The 17,801-nt window shown below is 42.8% G+C and overlaps 1 protein-coding gene across 3 annotated transcripts in view; it reads left to right on the top strand.

Moving 5' to 3' along the window:
- The window catches only part of LOC137341002 (C-Jun-amino-terminal kinase-interacting protein 4-like), a 216,932-nt gene that overhangs the window by 34,552 nt on the left and 164,579 nt on the right, over positions 1–17,801 (top strand). For all 3 annotated transcript variants that reach the window (XM_068003814.1, XM_068003815.1, XM_068003813.1), the window contains one exon: positions 11,720–11,840. In XM_068003814.1, coding sequence (XP_067859915.1) covers positions 11,720–11,840 — 121 coding nt within the window. The remainder of the gene's footprint in view (positions 1–11,719; positions 11,841–17,801) is intronic.

Raw genomic sequence — 17,801 nt, 5'->3', positions numbered from 1 at the left:
TTAAAGTGAGCTGTTTTATTACCAAACTGCCAAAAATGTTTGTGATATCTACTTTTTTAAATATATGAATCCTTATTCTCTCTAGATCATTATCTAGCTGAACCAAAATGTTGGGTATGTCTCTGTCAGTGGCACTCTGATCCAACTGGCAGAAGGTGAGTTGGAACAATGCAGCAAATCTATGTCTCTGTTCAGCTTTCCCACAGCAAATCTGGAAGTGGTTTAGAAGCTGCGTGCCGATATCTATGCAGTATGGGGGGTGTACGAGGGGAAGTAGATGATCCTAAATAAACTATTTGCACACACCTTGGACAATAGTCTTCTACAGTACATTACTTTTTAATAAGCCTGGTAAGGAAGTATGTTGTCTGGCATTGTGGTGTTCTTTGATTAAACACAGTTAGAGAGACGATTTGGCAGAAGATAGAACAGTGTGGTCTGATGGGGATCAGCTGCTTCCAGTTATCTGAAGAGAATCTAAGTATTTATTTGTATTTTGTTTTATTTCCTGCAGGGTGTCAGAACTTTATTTGTGTAATCCATTCTTCAATTGTTTTATAGCATGCTAAAATATGTTGTGATTAAACTTAGCTGCCCTGGCATGGTTGAAGTGATCAGTGAAGAGACATCATATGAATACCATCCACTGCATCATATGATGCATGCTTGGAATCTGAGGTTTTGTTCGTTAAAAGTGATTATAAGTATGGAAGCAAAATTTGTGGCATGATCATAAGACTTCAAATATAAGTCTTCATTTAGAAATATTTCACTCTGGCCTGATTACGAATGGAAGTACATGCACTTTGTGATAAAGGGCTGTAGAATCGTTGAAGATTTGCATAGACCAGTTACAGTCTTGTCTGTGTGGCCAGCTGTGGTCTTGTAAATTTGCATTTTGATTTTTTTTTAGCGTTCATAATATGTCTCCACTGGGGCGCTGTTTTAAGCCCCAGAATATTCATAGAAACATGGAAAATAGGAACAGGAGTAGGCCATTCGGCCCCCTCGAGCCTGCTTTGCCATTCAATATGATCATGGCTGCTCCTCTATCTCAATACCATATTCCTGCTCTCTCCCCATACCCCTTAATGCCTTTTATGTCCAGAAATCTATCTAGCTCCTTCTTAAATATATTCAGTGACTTGGCCTCCACAGCCTTCTGTGGTAGAGAATTCCACAGGTTCACCACCCTCTGAGTGAAGAAACTTCTCCTCATCTCAGTCCTAAATGTCCTACCCCATATCCTGAGACTGTGACCCCTCGTTCTGGACCCCCCAGCCAGGGGAAACATCCTCTCTGCACCCAGTCTGTCTAGCCCTGACAGAATTTTATATGTTCCAAATGAGATCCCCTCTCATTCTTTTAAACTCGAGTGAATAGAGGCCGAGTCGACACAATCTCTCCTCATATTACAGTCCTGCCATCCCAGGGATCAGTCTGGTGAACCGTCGCTGCACTCCCTCTATGGCAAGTTTATTCCTTTCTTAGGTAAGGAGACTAAAACTGCACACAATACTCCAGGTGTGGTCTCACCCAGGCCCTGTATGACTGCAGTAAGACATCCCTGCTCCTGTATTCAAATCCTCTTGCAATGAAGACCAACATCCATTTGCCTTCCTAACTGCTTGATGCACCTGCATGTTTGCTTTCAGTGACTGGTGTACAAGGACCCCCAGGTCCTTTTGTACATCAACATTTCCCAATCTATCACCATTTAAATAATACTCTGCCTTTCTGTTTTTCCTTCCGAAGTGGATAACTTCACATTTATTCACATTATACTGCATCTGCCATGTATTTGCCCACTCACTCAACTTGTCTAAATCGCCTTGAAGCCTCTTTGCATCCTCCTCACAACTCATGATCCCACCCAGTTTTGTGTCGTCAGCAAACTTGGCAATATTACATTTGGTTCCCTCATCCAAATCATTGATATATATTGTGAATAGCTGGGGCCCAAGCACTGATCCCTGCGGTACCGCACTAGTCACTGCCTGCCACCCGGAAAAAGACCCATTTATTCCTACTCTCTGTTTCGTGTTTGTTAACCAATTTTCAATCCATGCCAGTATATTCCCCCCCACCCCCCCAATCCCATGTGCTTTAATTTTGTACACTAACCTCTTATGTGGGACTTTATCAAAGGCCTTCTGAAAATCCAAATAAACCACATCCACTGGTTCTCCCTTATCTATCCTACCAGTTACATCCTCAAAAAAAACTCCAGTAGGTTTGTCAAATATGATTTCCCTGTCATAAATCCATGTTGACTTTGTCTAATGCCGTTGATATTTTCTAAGTGTCCTGTTATCACATCCTTTATAATAGACTCTAGCATTTTCCCCACTACTGATGTTAGGCTAACTGGTCTGTAGTTCCCTGTTTTCTCTCCCTTTTTTTAAATAGTGAGGCCTGCCACCCTCCAATCTGCAGGAACTAGCCCATAATCTATAGAATTTTGGAAGATAACTAATGCATCCACTATTTCCATGGCTACCTCTTTTATTACTCTGGGATGCAGATTATCAGGTCCTGGGGATTTATTGGCTTTCAGTCCCATTAATTTCTCCAGCACTTTTTTTACTAATACTAATTTCCTTTAATTCCTCCTTCTCACTAGTCCCTTGGTTCCCTGGCATTTCTGGGAAGTTATTTGTGTCCTCTTCCATGAAGATAGAACCAAAGTATTTGTTTAATTGCTCTGCCATTTCCCTATTCCCCATTATAAATTCTCCCGTTTCTGACTGTAAGGGACCTACATTTATCTTCACTAATCTTTTTCTTTTTACATACTTGTAGAAGCTTTTACAGTCCACTTTTATGTTCCTTGCAAGTTTACTCTCATTCTCTATTTTTCCCCTCTTAATCAATCTCTTGGTCCTTTATTGCTGAATTCTAAACTGCTCCCAATCCTCAGGCTTGCTACTTTTTCTGGCAACTTTATATGACTCCTCTTTGGATCTAATACCATCCTTAATTTCTTTTGTTAGCCATGGTTGGGCTGCATTTCCTTTTGTGCTTTTGCGCCAGAAAGGAATGTATAATTGTTGCAATTCATGCATTCGTTCCTTAAATGTTAGCCATTGCCTATCCACCGTCATGCCTTTTAATGAAACTCCCCAATCTATCATAGCCAACTCACTCCTCATACCTTCATAGTTTCCTTTGTTTAGATTTAGGACCCTAGTTTCGGATTGGACTACTTCACTTTCCATCATGTTATGGTCACTCTTCCCCAAAGGAACCCACACAAGATTATTAATTAACCCTTTCTCATTGCACAATACCCAATCTAGGATAGCCTGTTCGCTGGTCTAACAAGCCATCTCGTACACACTCCAGGAATTCATCCTCCACAGTATTATTGCTAATTTGGTTTGGCCAGTCAATATGCAGATTAAAGTCACCCATGATTACTGTCGTACCCTTGTTACATGCATTTCTAATTTCCTGTTTGATGCCATCCCCTCCATTACCACTACTGTTTGGAGGCCTATTGATAACTCCCACCAGTGTTTTCTGCCCCTTGGTGCTTCTTAACTCCACCAAGACTGATTCTACATCTTGATTTTCTGAGCTAATATCCTTTCTCACTACTGCTCTGATTTCATAGATGAGGGCTGTGCAGTAGACGTGGTCTACATGGACTTTAGCAAAGCCTTTGACAAGGTACCGCATGGTAGGTTGTTACATAAGGTTAAATCTCACGGGATCCAAGGTGAGGTAGCCAATTGGATACAAAATTGGCTTGACGACAGAAGACAGAGGGTGGTTGCAGAGGGTTGTTTTTCAGACTGGAGGCCTGTGACCAGCGGTGTGCCTCAGGGATCGGTGCTGGGTCCGCTGTTATTTGTTATTTATATTAATGATTTGGATGAGAATTTAGGAGGAATGGATAGTAAGTTTGCAGATGACACCAAGATTGGTGGCATTGTGGACAGTGAAGAAGGTTATCTAGGATTGCAACGGGATCTTGATAAATCGGGCCAGTGGGCCGATGAATGGCAGATGGAGTTTAATTTAGATAAATGTGAGGTGATGCATTTTGGTAGATCGAATCAGACCAGGACCTACTCTGTTAATGGTAGGGCGTTGGGGAGAGTGAGAGAACAAAGAGATCTAGGAGTACAGGTTCATAGCTCCTTGAAAGTGGAGTCACAGGTGGATAGGGTGGTGAAGAAGGCATTCAGCATGCTTGGTTTCATTGGTCAGAACATTGAATACAGGAGTTGGGATGTCTTGTTGAAGTTGTACAGGGCATTGGTGAGGCCACACTTGGAGTACTGTGTACAGTTCTGGTCACCCTATTACAGAAAGGATATTATTAAACTAGAAAGAGTGCAGAAAAGATTTACTAGGATGCTACCGGGACTTGATGGTTTGACTTATAGGGAGAGGTTAGATAGACTGGGACTTTTTTCCCTGGAGAGTAGGAGGTTTTGGGGTGATCTTATAGAAGTCTATAAAATAATGAGGGGCATAGATAAGGTAGATCGTCAAAATCTTTTCCCAAAGGTAGGGGAGTCTATAACGAGGGGGCATAGAATTAAGGTGAGAGGGGAGAGATGCAAAAGGGTCCAGAGGGGCAATTTTTTCACTCAAAGGGTGGTGAGTGTCTGGAACGAGCTGCCAGAGGCAGTAGTAGAGGCGGGTACAATTTTGTCTTTTAAAAAGCATTTGGACAGTTACATGGGTAAGATGGGTATAGAGGGATATGGGCCAAGTGCAGGCAATTGGGACTAGCTTAGCGGTATAAACTGGGCGACATGGACATGTTGGGCCAAAGGGCCTGTTTCCATGTTGTAAACTTCTATGATTCTATCCTTTACTAACAACACCACCCCACCTCGTTTTCCTTTTTGCCTGTCCTTCCTAAATATCGAATACCCTTGGATATTCAGCTCCCAGTCTTGGTCACCCTGCAGCCATGTCTCCGTAATTGCTATTAAATCATATCCGTTTACATCGATTTGCGCTGTTAATTCGTCTACCTTGTTATGAATGCTTCTTGCATTCAGATACAGTGTCTTTAGATTTGTCTTTTTAACATTTTTAGACATCTTAACGTTTTTTTGTTTTCTGGCCCGATTTGTCTTATTACCATTTTTTCTTACTCGGACCCTATTTGTTGTCTTTTGTTTGTCTTTTGTAACATCCTTCAGTTTTAACAAAGGGTCCACACTCCTCTTTTCCACAAATACTCTAAACTGAGTGTTTTTAGCATTTTCTGGTTTTGGTTTAGCTCCATTACATGTTGCCTTTACCAACTGAGCCATGTCGGAGCATATTTGTATTTGAGAAACCAAGGTGAAGTGGTAAGTCCCATAGTGCAAAACACAACCAAAGTTGAAAAAGAGTACAGGAGAAAACGAGGTAAATGGGGAGGTAAAGATGATGCCTTTAATCCAAGCTTCTTTGCTACCAAGACCCTAATCCATGCCCTGATCTTGAGGCTCAACCTGTCAATAACTACTTGCATTTCTATAGCATTCCTCACATAGCAACAATTGCCTCAGCTCTTCATAGGGCCATGGACAGTGAGCAAGAGGGAGAAAGTGGGGGCGGATGGATGGGTCTTGAGGCTTTTGAAGATGGAGAGGGAAGTGACAAAACAGAAATGCTGAGAAAATTATTTCCAGAAGGCAGGGCAAAATGGCTGCCACGGCGGAGCAGGGAAGCAGAAATACCTCAGAGCAGTGAAGAGTGCGCACAGGGACATATGGCTGGAGGAGAATGCATGGATAGAAAGGGTGAGGCAACAAAGTGATTTGAGGGTGAGGACCAGAATCTTGAAGTTAGTTTAGGGCACAGGAAGCAAATGGGGTTTGTCAAGAAATGGTGGGAGTGTGAACCTTCGTGCAGGTGAGAATGCTGACTGGCATTCTGGATGACTTGTATCTTGTGGAAGTGAAGCAACTTCTTAGCTGGCTTCCTGGCCTTCACACTCCTCAAATTACAACTCGTTTAGTATGCTGATGCCTATGCCATCACACATACGGTCCTGAACTCTCACCATCCCCATCTTTGAAACAGATTACTAGTTCCCTGTTTCCCAGGCTCCTTGCCCTCCCTTCCAAATCTCTCCATTTCCCACCTTCCTTAAAGGATCTTTGACAGTCACAATTCACATGTAAGCCTTTTGCTTCTCTGGTGCCAGGTTACCTCTCGGCCTCCACTCTATCATTAGCAACCAGTGTCCTGCGTCTGAATTTTCACCATAAATCCCTCTGCGTTGCCACCTCCGGCCTTGCTTTCAAAGCACTCCTAAAATCCCTGCTATTTGACCATGCCTTTGGGGTGCCCTCTCTCAACTCTTTTTCGGTTGAGCACCTATTTCTCTCTTACTCAGCATCCACTCTTGTTTTTTTCATTCCTTGTAAAGTGCTTTTGAGACATCTCTCTGTACAAGTCCTATAAAAATATATGCTGGTGATTTTGATGCGATTTTCTGTTAAGGGAACATGAGTAAATTTGTGCAGGTGACTAGTTTTAATAGATCTCCCAGAATTACTAACTTCCAAATATAAATAAAAACAGAAAATGCTGGAAAAGCACAGCAAATGAGGCAGCATCTGTGGAGAAAGAAACAGATCACTTTTCAAGTCGAAGACCTTTCGTCAGAGGTTAACTCAGTTTCTTTCTCCACAGATGCTGCCTCACTTGCTGAGCTTTTTCAGCATTTTCTGTTTTTATTTCAGATTTCCAGCATCCGCAGTATTTTGCTTTTGATTCTAAATATAGATATTTGTACTTATTGTACCAAATTTCTGGTTTAGACTGTTCTTTGTTGGCTGCCTCGCAGTATTTGCAATGTTTTTGCGAGTACTGAAATGAAAGAAGACCCTTTTTTTTTCAAGTTACCCTTATTGTAATGTTGTAGTGAGGTGACCACTTTATTTATCCAGTTTTCTCTTCTTTTTCCAATCTCAAGCCTCAATGGAGTGAGGGTTGTTGGCTTTCAAGTTAATATAAATAACCTGCTTATAGCTACACCTCTGCCCTCAGCATTTTCGTGATTCCCCTTTAGTCTCCCATGTACTCCACTAGGGAAATTCACTTACAATTTTTGGTCTGCATCAGATATTTCCCTTGTGCCCAATGGCAAGGTGCTCTCCTGTGAGGGAGCCTTCATTCCCTACAAACTGAAATGTGACCATACGCACATAATATCTGGTAGAGTTGTTTAGGGTTGAACAGAACTCCCTTTTCTTTGTCATTTGTTCGCTTGAAATGACACAAGCCTTCTCTTGTTTCCCCACCGCTCAGATAATAAAAGAATAATTACCGTGGCAGACTGTAGTTTAGGCCGTAATCTATGTATCAAGTTTATTAACGTAAGAAATTAAATAGTAAGAAGCTGGAACAGCAAATCTAATTAACTTACAACATAAAACTAACAGTTCCTGATTTGAAACACCAAAGATGCAAAATTTTGGTAACTCTTTTAATAACGCTGAATGTGGACTCGCATTCAAAACACAAAATTTGTGTGAGGTTGAACCATCACGTTTTCACTTCTATCTCGATAGAACAGGAAGAACTGCTGATATGGCTTAAGGCTGCAGAACAGAGCTATTGATAAACTCACCCGTGGAAATGCGGCAGTGAATTTTGCACATTGCATGGTCCCACAAATAGCATTGAAATAAATAATCAGATCATCTATTTTTGGTGTTGGTTGAGGGATAACTATTGGCCAGGGAAGCGGGAGAACTCTTCTGTTCTTCATTGAAATAGTGCCTTGGGATCTTTTACTTCCAACAGAGAGGGCAGACTGGGCCTCAGTTTAACGTTTCATCCGAAAGACGGCACCTCCAACAGTGCAACACTACCTTAGTACTGCTCTGGAGTGTCAGCCTAGATTATGTGCTCAAGTCTCTGGAGTGGGGCTTGAACACACAGCCTTCTGACTCCAAGGTGAGCATGCTACCCATGAACCATGGCTGACACCTTGTCACTGCATAAAACCATTACATAAATGCAAATGATTAGTTCAGTCTTTAAAAGATTAAAGTAGTGGAATAATTGAAGGTGAAGACAAGTACAGTCCCCACCACATATAGTGGGCGATTTGCCCACTATACGTGGTGGACACTATAAGCATTGAACTCCCTAATAACCCTGAAGCATAAGGGCAAATATCACGAGTAAGCATACCCTAACTTTTCTGCAGAACAATTTATTCCAACAGTGATGAAGGGTCTTTGTGCCAGCAGTCAGTACACCGATGAATCTGTCAATTTTGCTGAAATTAAACCCCTGGAACCGGTTAAGAGGCTGTTACTGTGATGGGGGAAGTTGAAAGGTGACCCTGAATCTGGAGCAAACTATAACACAAGTTATCATAGTCCCAACAACCTCCCATTTCACAAGAACTCTTGCATGTTGGTAACTAATAGTTTATTGGACAGGGAAACTGCTTCTCAGTATTCATTTAACATAACTTGTTCGGACTCACGTTGGGGGGTGGGAGGTTAGGACGTAATGACAGGTAGTTGCACAGCGAACAGCTGCTTGAACTGCCCGAAATAGCCAGTCCGCTTAATACGGTTTAAGCGGCTTCTTTGTAATTGATGCCTATGGTAATGGCGCTTGGTTAGTGCCATTTGTCCATTTGATATAAGTGGCTGTCCAGGATAAATGAGGGGGCACGGGATGGTGTAAGTGGTGGGGTTTGAGAGGAGGGAACATCCATCATTTTAGTATCATTTGTTCGTAGGTGCAAATTCAAGAGTTCTTCAGCAGCTCTGAAAGCAGAATAATCCAGCAAGGGGTATAATGCCTGTGGTATTTTTATGCATATTGACCAATGTGTGATAGCCTGTTCTTGGATTTGGAAATTCAAAACAAGATCTTTTTGTAAAGTGGCTTATAGCAGACCTACTGATAGAGACATATATATTTTATTATGCTACAGATTTAACATTCATGAACTGTATTACAGCCTTCCTTTGAATCTGGTTCAATGATTGTGCCGAAAACATCTTGTTGGTAAACAGCCACAATTGACTTAAAAGGTTAAAACCTCTCAACTTCCTCATCATTGTTGAAAGGACAGAAGAATATTGTTCTTGGGATGGGGAAGAGAGAAAAACAAATGTTTTTCTTCAGGGGAATGTTGTGCAGCTCTGCATTCTGCAGAAACATGGTGTGGTTTCTGTGGCACGTGTTCAAGTGCTGAAACACATCTTGTGTGCAGCCCACCCATAGGATTTGAATCACTGGTTTGAGAAGAAAATTGCTTATTCTACCCATTGCTTGCCAGATCAGTTTTAAATTTGCTGTCTGAAACTGGGTGTGATGCTAACATGACAATTGTACAGCATAAAAATAAATCTCCTGACTTTCAGCACAGCAGATCGCAACGTATTTGGAATTAGACTGCCTTAGCAACAACTGCTTCCAGTTAAGCTGAAACAAAAGCATCTTTGTATTTTGAGCTGCATAGCTGAATCTCAAGTTTTAATATTGAGTCAGAAAGAAGTTCTTGTAGCTAGTTGGTAAATGCACTGTTTGGGTGTGATATTAATCCATCCCGAGCAAAACATCCCAAGTTAAATCTCCATTTGAGCTACGTTAGCTGATCTCAGCTGGGGCAGTAGTAGGGGCTACAGAGTCGGTCTCTGGTCTGGGGAGGGGAAAATGAACAGGGTCTTAGTTACCAATCTCCATTTTTACATTTTGGGAGGAAAAACAAAGAATTGAAGTATAAACTCAACGTAGAGGTTGAAGGGTGTGTGTGTGTGTGTGCGCGTGTTAGTGTTGGAGCCAATAGCATTTTGTGTTTTTATAAATATGGGCATTAAGACCAAAAGCAAAGAGGTAAATTCGTATATGGCAATAGTATACCAAAGTTGGACTACTGTGCACCGTTTTGGGTGTTTCAATATAGTAAGGAAATTGAAGTCATTGAGTGTACAGTGTGAATTCACCTGGATGATGCCAATGCTGAGGAACTATCGTTGCAAGTGGAGACTCGTGATACTGGTATTATTTCCACTGTAGGAGGGAAGGCCAAGAGGTGATTTAATAGTTTTTAAAATTATGAAGGGTTTTGATAATGTGAATATGGAGAGCTATTCTCTGCCTGGGGAGTTGGTGACTAGGAGTTATTAATTTAGAATTGTCACTGAGGAGAGAGGTTAGGGGAAGTTTTTTAATGTATGCGTAGGATTGTTGGGGCTTGGAATGATTTGCCACAGTGAGTAGCTGAGGCAGAGACCGTTATATCATTTAAAAGAACAGTAGAGAAATTCTTGAAGCAGAGGAAGATGCAGGGCTATCAGGTGAGAGTGGGGCAGTGAACTTAATTTACATGATAAGCCAAATGGCTTCCTTCATGGTTTTTTGCAATGGGGCTGTTTCCTACTGTTTGTGTTAAAGCGCATTGTTGGGGCAAAGTAGAGGGAGGCCTGTGCTCTTAATTTGTTAACTAGAAGTGCTTTGCTGCACCAAATTTTAAAAGGGGGAAAATTATAATTGTCCTTAATGTCGACACCCTGTGCTTGAGAAGCAAAAATACTCCTCCCCCCTCCCCCATTGACTTTTGTGCAGAAGTGCTCAGCCTGCTGATTGAATGAATGTTCTGTGATAAATGCAGTCATCAGATTTTGTGAGAGAGCAGGGAGTTTGTGTTTTTGGCAGTCAAGATTTATTTTTTTTAGATTTTTATTATAGTATCTGGAAACAAGAATTACTGTGTTTTTGCACAGTTGTTTCCGAAAGCCCCCCCCCCCCCCCCCAAACACTCGGTGTAGTTCTGGGCATGATCTTGTCATGAGATTTTAGCATTTGACTGCAATCAGTACATGCACACAAGTTGCACAAATAGTGTGTCCTGGGGATGGATTGAACATTTGAGTTTCTTTCCACTTTTAAAATCTAAGCTTAAGGCAAGGAATGAATCAAAACTGCCACATGGGAGGAATTTGTGCCCATTTTATTGCCTTTAAAAGGCAGAATAATTTAAATGGCTTGTGTATCCTTTACTCACTGTGCAGCATGCCTCAGTAGTCAGTCATTTAATAATGTAGCCCAGATTTGTCACACATATGTGCTCATAAATGGAATACAGCATTGTTGCCTCAGGAGGGAAGTGGAGGAAATGCATGCTCAGAGAATGAAAATTACTACTTCCTGCCTTTTAGAATGTGCTGTGGGTTATCGCTCCTAAATGGTGCTTCTCTGGGGGACTTTCCTGACCAAGAGTGGTTTCTAAAGCCAATTAATAGAATTAGCCAATACTGTTTACGATGGATGAAAAATGTAGCTAATTCCCTGAAGGCTCCTTCTATCTTTGGATAACTTATTCAGCTATTGCAAAAGTCGACACATTTTGTTGGTGATCAATTGGTGCGGATCTGACTTTACTTAATTTATTGGCTGATTTAATTTTTCAGTTTATCAAACTGTTCAGCAGCTGGGCATGGATTAACAGTAAATAATACTTTTAAGGTTAAAAGCACCCTGACATCAATCTGTGCTTCGCATTACATTCCCATGGGTAGTTGATGTGCCCTGCAATTTCTCCAGTTCTTATTGGGGAAGTACCTTTCCTTTCTTGATGACTGACCAGAGATACTAACTTGTTTGGCCTCATAGTATCAAACCCACATATTACCCCAAATTTATCTTGCGTTAATGTAATTTACTACAAATAGAACAGCTGCTTAGTATTTAAAAAGTATGAAAACATGCATTTTCTCTTTTGTTCCAGAAATTCATCGAGTTTGAGGATTCTCAAGAGCAGGAGAAGAAGGACCTACAGATTCGAGTGGAGGTGTTGGAGTCGCAGACACGGCAGCTTGAACTCAAAGCAAAAAATTATGCAGACCAGAGTAAGTGCACTGGGGGTACGGTAGTGTAGTGGTTATCTTAATGGGCTCGTAATCCAGACGACTGGACTAATAATCCAGTGGTAGAGACCTACAAGCATGTTGTTTGGATTTGTTTTTTCAGCAGGTAGGGGTGAGTTCAAAAGGAAGAGGAGAAATTGTGGGAAAAAAAAACAACGTAACAGTTTCTACATAGCAAATAGTAATGCTGTACCTTCTGTGAAGGCTTCCTATGAAGATAAAATCAATCAAAGAAATGTGGTAGATCTTGCTGTTGAGCACAGTGTTCCTATTGATGGGGTGAATTAAGTAATTCTCGACTTGACATACATGCGAACCCTGTTCTCTCGCATCCTCTTCCCCCTCTCCCTCCCCCCGCCCCCCCCCCCCCCATTGATACAGTTTTAAAAAATCTTTGTTTCTCTCTAATTTCCTTGGGTAACCTTTCTCTCCTCTTCCTCCCCCCTCTTCCCCTGCCCAGAGTGGCAGGTGTTGACTTTTTTCCTGTGGTATGGTCCCACAAGTACCATTATCCTCCAATATCTCAATATCTAGCTCAAGTAGCATTGTGTTGGCATTGATGGTGAGAGTTGGTAGACTATTTGGCTAAGGGAGGTGTCAAAGTGGTGCTCAATTTTATCCTCAATGGATGCCCACACTGTCTTTGCAGTAGTGGTTGTTGGATAGTCATCAGGAATTGGAGACCTTTGTTGACTTTCTTCTCCATCCCCCCCCCCCCCCCCACCACTCTCTCTAACCCACTGGTACTTGCTGGCCTCTGTTTAAGGTGCTGGATTGTGTACCCTGTGATAGTGGAATTTACCATCAAGGAGGGAATAAAGAAACTAACTAGTTTTGGAGGATGCTCATGCATTGAATGAAATGTGGATATTTTGGTGACCTTTTATGTCCTAAGTTCCCAGATAATTTAGTGACACACAATTCTGTTCTCTCTCTCCTCTCATCCACCACCAGCCCCCAGCACCCTCCGCGCAAAAAAAATCAAAATACAAAAATTCTAATATCTAAAGCTGCTTTTTCCTGCTGCTGGAAAGATGGAAGGAGGGCTTTAGATTCCTGGGGCATTGGGACCAGTTCTGGAGGAGGTGGGACCTGGACAGCCGGACGGGTTGCACCTCAATGGAGCTGGGACCAATGTTCTCGTGGGGAGGTTCGCTGGTGCTGTGATGGGGGGGTTTAAACTAATTTGGCAGGGGGATTGGCACTAGGATGTAGCAATGGAAAGGAGAAACAAGGGATACAAAGGATCGGGAGAGAAAGATAGCACTAGAGCAAGTAATAGTGCAGTATTAGGTGGGATCCAACTAAGAGAGTGTACAAGAAAGTCTAAGACTGGTTTACAGTGCATGTGTGTAAACTCACAAAGCGTGGTAAACAATGTTGGTGAGCTGCAGCGCAAATAGCCACATGGGAATACGATGTTGTGGCGATAATGGAGACCTGGCTCAAAAAAGGGCAGGATTGGGTTCTAAATATTCCTGGATACAAGGTGTTCAGGAAAGATAGGGAAGGAAAGAAAGGAGGGTGGGTGGGCAGTGGGGGGTGCGGGTGGCAGTATTGATTAAGGAGAATATTGCAGTACTGGAGAGAGAGAGAGAGGATGTCCTGGAGGGGTCAAGGACAGAATCTGTTTGGTTAGAGTTAAGAAACAATAGAGGTGCCATTACATAAGAACATAAGAAATAGGAGCAGGAGTAGGCCAATCGGCCCCTCGAGCTTGCTCCGCCATTCAATAAGATCATGGCTGATCTGATCCTAACCTCAAATCTAAATTCATGTCCAATTTCCATTTACTTCTAGGAAACTGTCTATTTCTGTTTTAAATTTATTTAATGATGTAGCTTCCACAGCTTCCTGGGGCAGCAAATTCCACAGACCTACTACCCTCTGAGTGAAGAAGTTTCTCCTCATCTCAGTTTTGAAAGAGCAGCCCCTTATTCTAAGATTATGCCCCCTAGTTCTAGTTTCACCCATCCTTGGGAACATCCCTACCGCATCCACCCGATCAAGCCCCTTCACAATCTTATATGTTTCAATAAGATCGCCTCTCATTCTTCTGAACTCCAATGAGTAGAGTCCCAATCTACTCAACCTCTCCTCATATGTCCATCCCCGGGATTAACCGAGTGAGCCTTCTTTGTACTGCCTCGAGAGCAAGTATGTCTTTTCTTAAGTATGGAGACCAAAACTGTATGCAGTATTCCATACCTTATATAACTGCAGCAATGCCTCCCTGTTTTTATATTCTATCCCCCGAGCAATAAAAGCCAACATTCCATTGGCCTTCTTGATCACCTGCTGCGCCTGCATACTAACTTTTTGATTTTCTTGCACTAGGACCCCCAGATCCCTTTGTACTGCAGTACTTTCCAGTTTCTCGCCATTAAGATAATAACTTGCTCTCTGATTTTTCCTGCCAAAGTGCATAACCTCACATTTTCCAATATTGTATTGCATCTGCCAAATCTCCGCCCACTCACCCAGCCTGTCTATATCCCCTTGTAGGTTTTTTATGTCCTCCTCACTCTCTACTTTCCCTCCCATCTTTGTATCACCTGCAAACTTTTATATGTTACACTCGGTCCCCTCCTCCAAATCGTTAATATAGATTGTAAAGAGTTGGGGACCCAGCACCGACCCCTGCGGAACACCACTGGCTACTGGTTGCCAGTCTGAGAATGAACCATTTATCCCAACTCTCTGCTTCCTGTTAGATAACCAATCCTCCACCTATGCCAGAATATTACCCAGAATTACACTAGGTGTATTCTATAGGCCACCAACTAGTGGGAAAAAGAGGAGCAAATTTGCAGAGAAATTACAGGGAGGTGCAAAAGCTATAAGAGTAGTGATAAATGGGGACTTCAATTATCCTAATGTAGACTGGGATAACAATAATAATATAAGGGGCAAAGGGGGAGGAATTTTTGAAATACAGGATAACCTTCTTAACCACTACGCTTCCGGCCCAACAAGGAAGGAGGCATTGCCGGACTTGGTTCGAGGGAATGAGGCGGGCCAAGTGGAACAAGTGTCAGTGGGAGAGCATTTAGGAAGCAGCTATCATAAGGCTTAGGATAGCTACGGAAAAGGACACAAAAAAAGGGTGTAAGGACAAACCCAGCAACTATAGGCCAGTACGTTTAACCTCGGTGGTGGGGAAACTTTTGGAAGCGATAATCCGGGACAGAATTAACAGTCACTTGGACGAGTGTGGATTGATTAGGGAAAGCCAGCACAGACTTGTTAAAGGCAAATCGTGTTTAACTAACCCAAGAGTTTTTTGATGAGGTAACAGAGAGAGTCAATGAGGGCAATGCAGTTGATGTGTATATGGATTTTCAAAAAGTGTTTGATGAAGTGCCACATGGTAGGCTTGATATTAAGATTGCAGCCCATGGAATAAAGGGGGCAATAGCAACATGGATACAGAATTGGCTAAATGACAGGAAACAGAGAGTAGTGGGTGAACAATTGTTTTTGGGTCTGGAGGGAGGTGTGTAGTGGTGGTCCCCAGGGGTCGGTGCTGGGACCACTGCTTTTCTGATATATATTAATGACTTGGGCTTGAGTGTACAGGGCACAATTTCAAAATTTGCAGATGACACAAAACGTGGAAGGGTAGTGAACAGTGAGGAGGATAGTGATAGACTTCAAGAGGATATAGACAGGCTGGTGGCATGGGCGGACACGTGGCAGATGAAGTTTAACATGGGAAAAATGTGAGGTGATGCATTTCGGTAGGAAAAATGAGGAGAGGCAATATAAACTAGAGGGCAAAATTCTAAAAGGGGTGAAGAAACAGAGGGATCTGGGGGTATATGTGCATAAATCGTTGAAGGGGGCAGGGCAGGTTGAGAAAGCAGTTAAAAAAGCATACGGGGTCCGGGGCTTTATAAACGGAGGCATAGAGTACAAAAGCAAGGGAAGTCATGATGAACCTTTATAAAACACTGGTTCGGCCACAACTGGAGTATTGTGTCCAGTTCTGGGCATCACACTTTAGGAAGGATGTGAAGGCCTTAGAGAGGGTGCAGAGGAGATTTACTAGAATGATTCCAGCGTTGAGGGACTTAAATTACATGGCTAGACTGGAGAAGTTGGGATTGTTCTCCTTGGAACTGAGAAGGTTGAGAGGAGATTTGATAGAGGTATTCAGAATCATGAAGGGTCTAGACAGAGTAGATAGAGAGAAACTGTTCCCTTTGGCGGAAGGGTCAAGAACCAGAAGGCATAGATTTAAGGTGATTGGCAAAAGAACCAAAGGTGATATGAGGAAAAACTTTTTTACACAACGAGTGGTTAGGATCTGGAATGCACTGCCTGAGGGAGTGGTGGAGGCAGATTCAATCATGGCCTTCAAAAGGGAACTGGGTAAGTACTTGAAACGAATGCAGGGCTACGGGGATAGGGCAGGGCCGTGGGACTAGCTGGATTGCTCATGCATAGAGCCGGCATGGATTCGATGGGCCGAATGGCCTCCTTACATGCTGTAACCTTCTATGAAAGATTGGCAGGCAAAACTGTAATTGAACAGTGGGCAGCCTTTAAAGAGGAGATGGTTTGGGTACAGTCTAGGCACATTCCCACGAGGCAGAAAGGCAGGGCAACTGAAGCGAAAGATCCCTGGATGACAAAAGAAATAGTGAGTAAGATGTCAGGTTGATAACACAATTGAGAACCAGGCTGAATATAGAAAGTTCAGAGGGGAAGTGAAAATGGAAATAATAGGGACAAAGACGGCCAACGTAAAAGGGAATCCAAAAGTCTTCTATAGGCATATAAACGGGTAGTAAGAAGAAGGATGGGACCATAAAGGAGGTCTACTCATGGAGGCAGAAGAGATGGCCGAGGTACTAAATTAGTATTTTGCATCTGCCTTTACCAAGGATGAAGATGCCGCTAGAGTCTCAGTAAAGGAAGATATAGTTGAGATACTGGATGGGCTAAAAATTGATGATTAGAGGTACCAGAAAGGCTAGGTGTACTTAAAGTAGATAAGTCCCCCGGTCCGGATGGGATGTATCCTAGTTCGCTGAGGGAAGTTTTTTTTATTCGTTTGTGGGATGTGGGCATCGCTGGCAAGGCCAGCATTTATTGCCCATCCCTAATTATTCTTGAGAAGGTGGTGGTGAGCAGCCTTCTTGAACCGCTGCAGTCCATGTGGTGAAGGTTCTCCCACAGTGCTGTTTGGTAGGGAGTTCAAAGATTTTGACCCAGCGACGATGAAAGAACAGCGATATATTTCCAAGTCATAGAGTCATAGAGTTATACAGCACAGATGGAGGCCCTTCGGCCCACCGTGTCCACGCCGGCCATCAAGCCCTGTCTACTCTAATCCCATATTCTAGCATTTGGTCCGTAGCCTTGTATGCTATGGCATTTCAAGTGCTCATCCAAATGCTTCTTGAATGTTGTGAGGGTTCCTGCCTCCACAACCCTTTCAGGCAGTGAGTTCCAGACTCCAACCACCCTCTGGGTGAAAAAGTTCTTTCTCAAATCTCCTCCAAACCTCCCGCCTTTTACCTTGAATCTATGTCCCCTTGTTATAGAACCCTCAACGAAGGGAAAAAGCTCCTTAGTATCCATCCTATCTGTGCCCCTCATAATTTTGTACACCTCAATCATGTCCCCCCTCAGCCTCCTCTGCTCCAAGGAAAACAAACCCAATCTTCCCAGTCTCTCTTCATAGCTGAAGCTCTCCAGCCCTGGTAACATCCTGGTGAATCTCCTCTGCACCCTCTCCAAAGCGATCACATCCTTCCTGTAGTGTGGCGACCAGAACTGCACACAGTACTCTAGCTGTGGCCTAACCAGTGTTTTATACAGCTCCATCATAACCTCCTTGCTCTTATATTCTGTGCCTCGGCTAATAAAGGCAAGTATCCCATATGCCTTCTTTACCACCTTATCTACCTGTTCCGCCGCCTTCAGGGATCTGTG

This window comes from Heptranchias perlo, chromosome 23, assembly GCF_035084215.1.
Source record: "Heptranchias perlo isolate sHepPer1 chromosome 23, sHepPer1.hap1, whole genome shotgun sequence".
Lineage (NCBI taxonomy): Eukaryota > Metazoa > Chordata > Chondrichthyes > Hexanchiformes > Hexanchidae > Heptranchias > Heptranchias perlo.
Note: the sequence above shows the minus strand (reverse complement) of the source record. Positions and strands in the feature narration are given on the sequence as shown.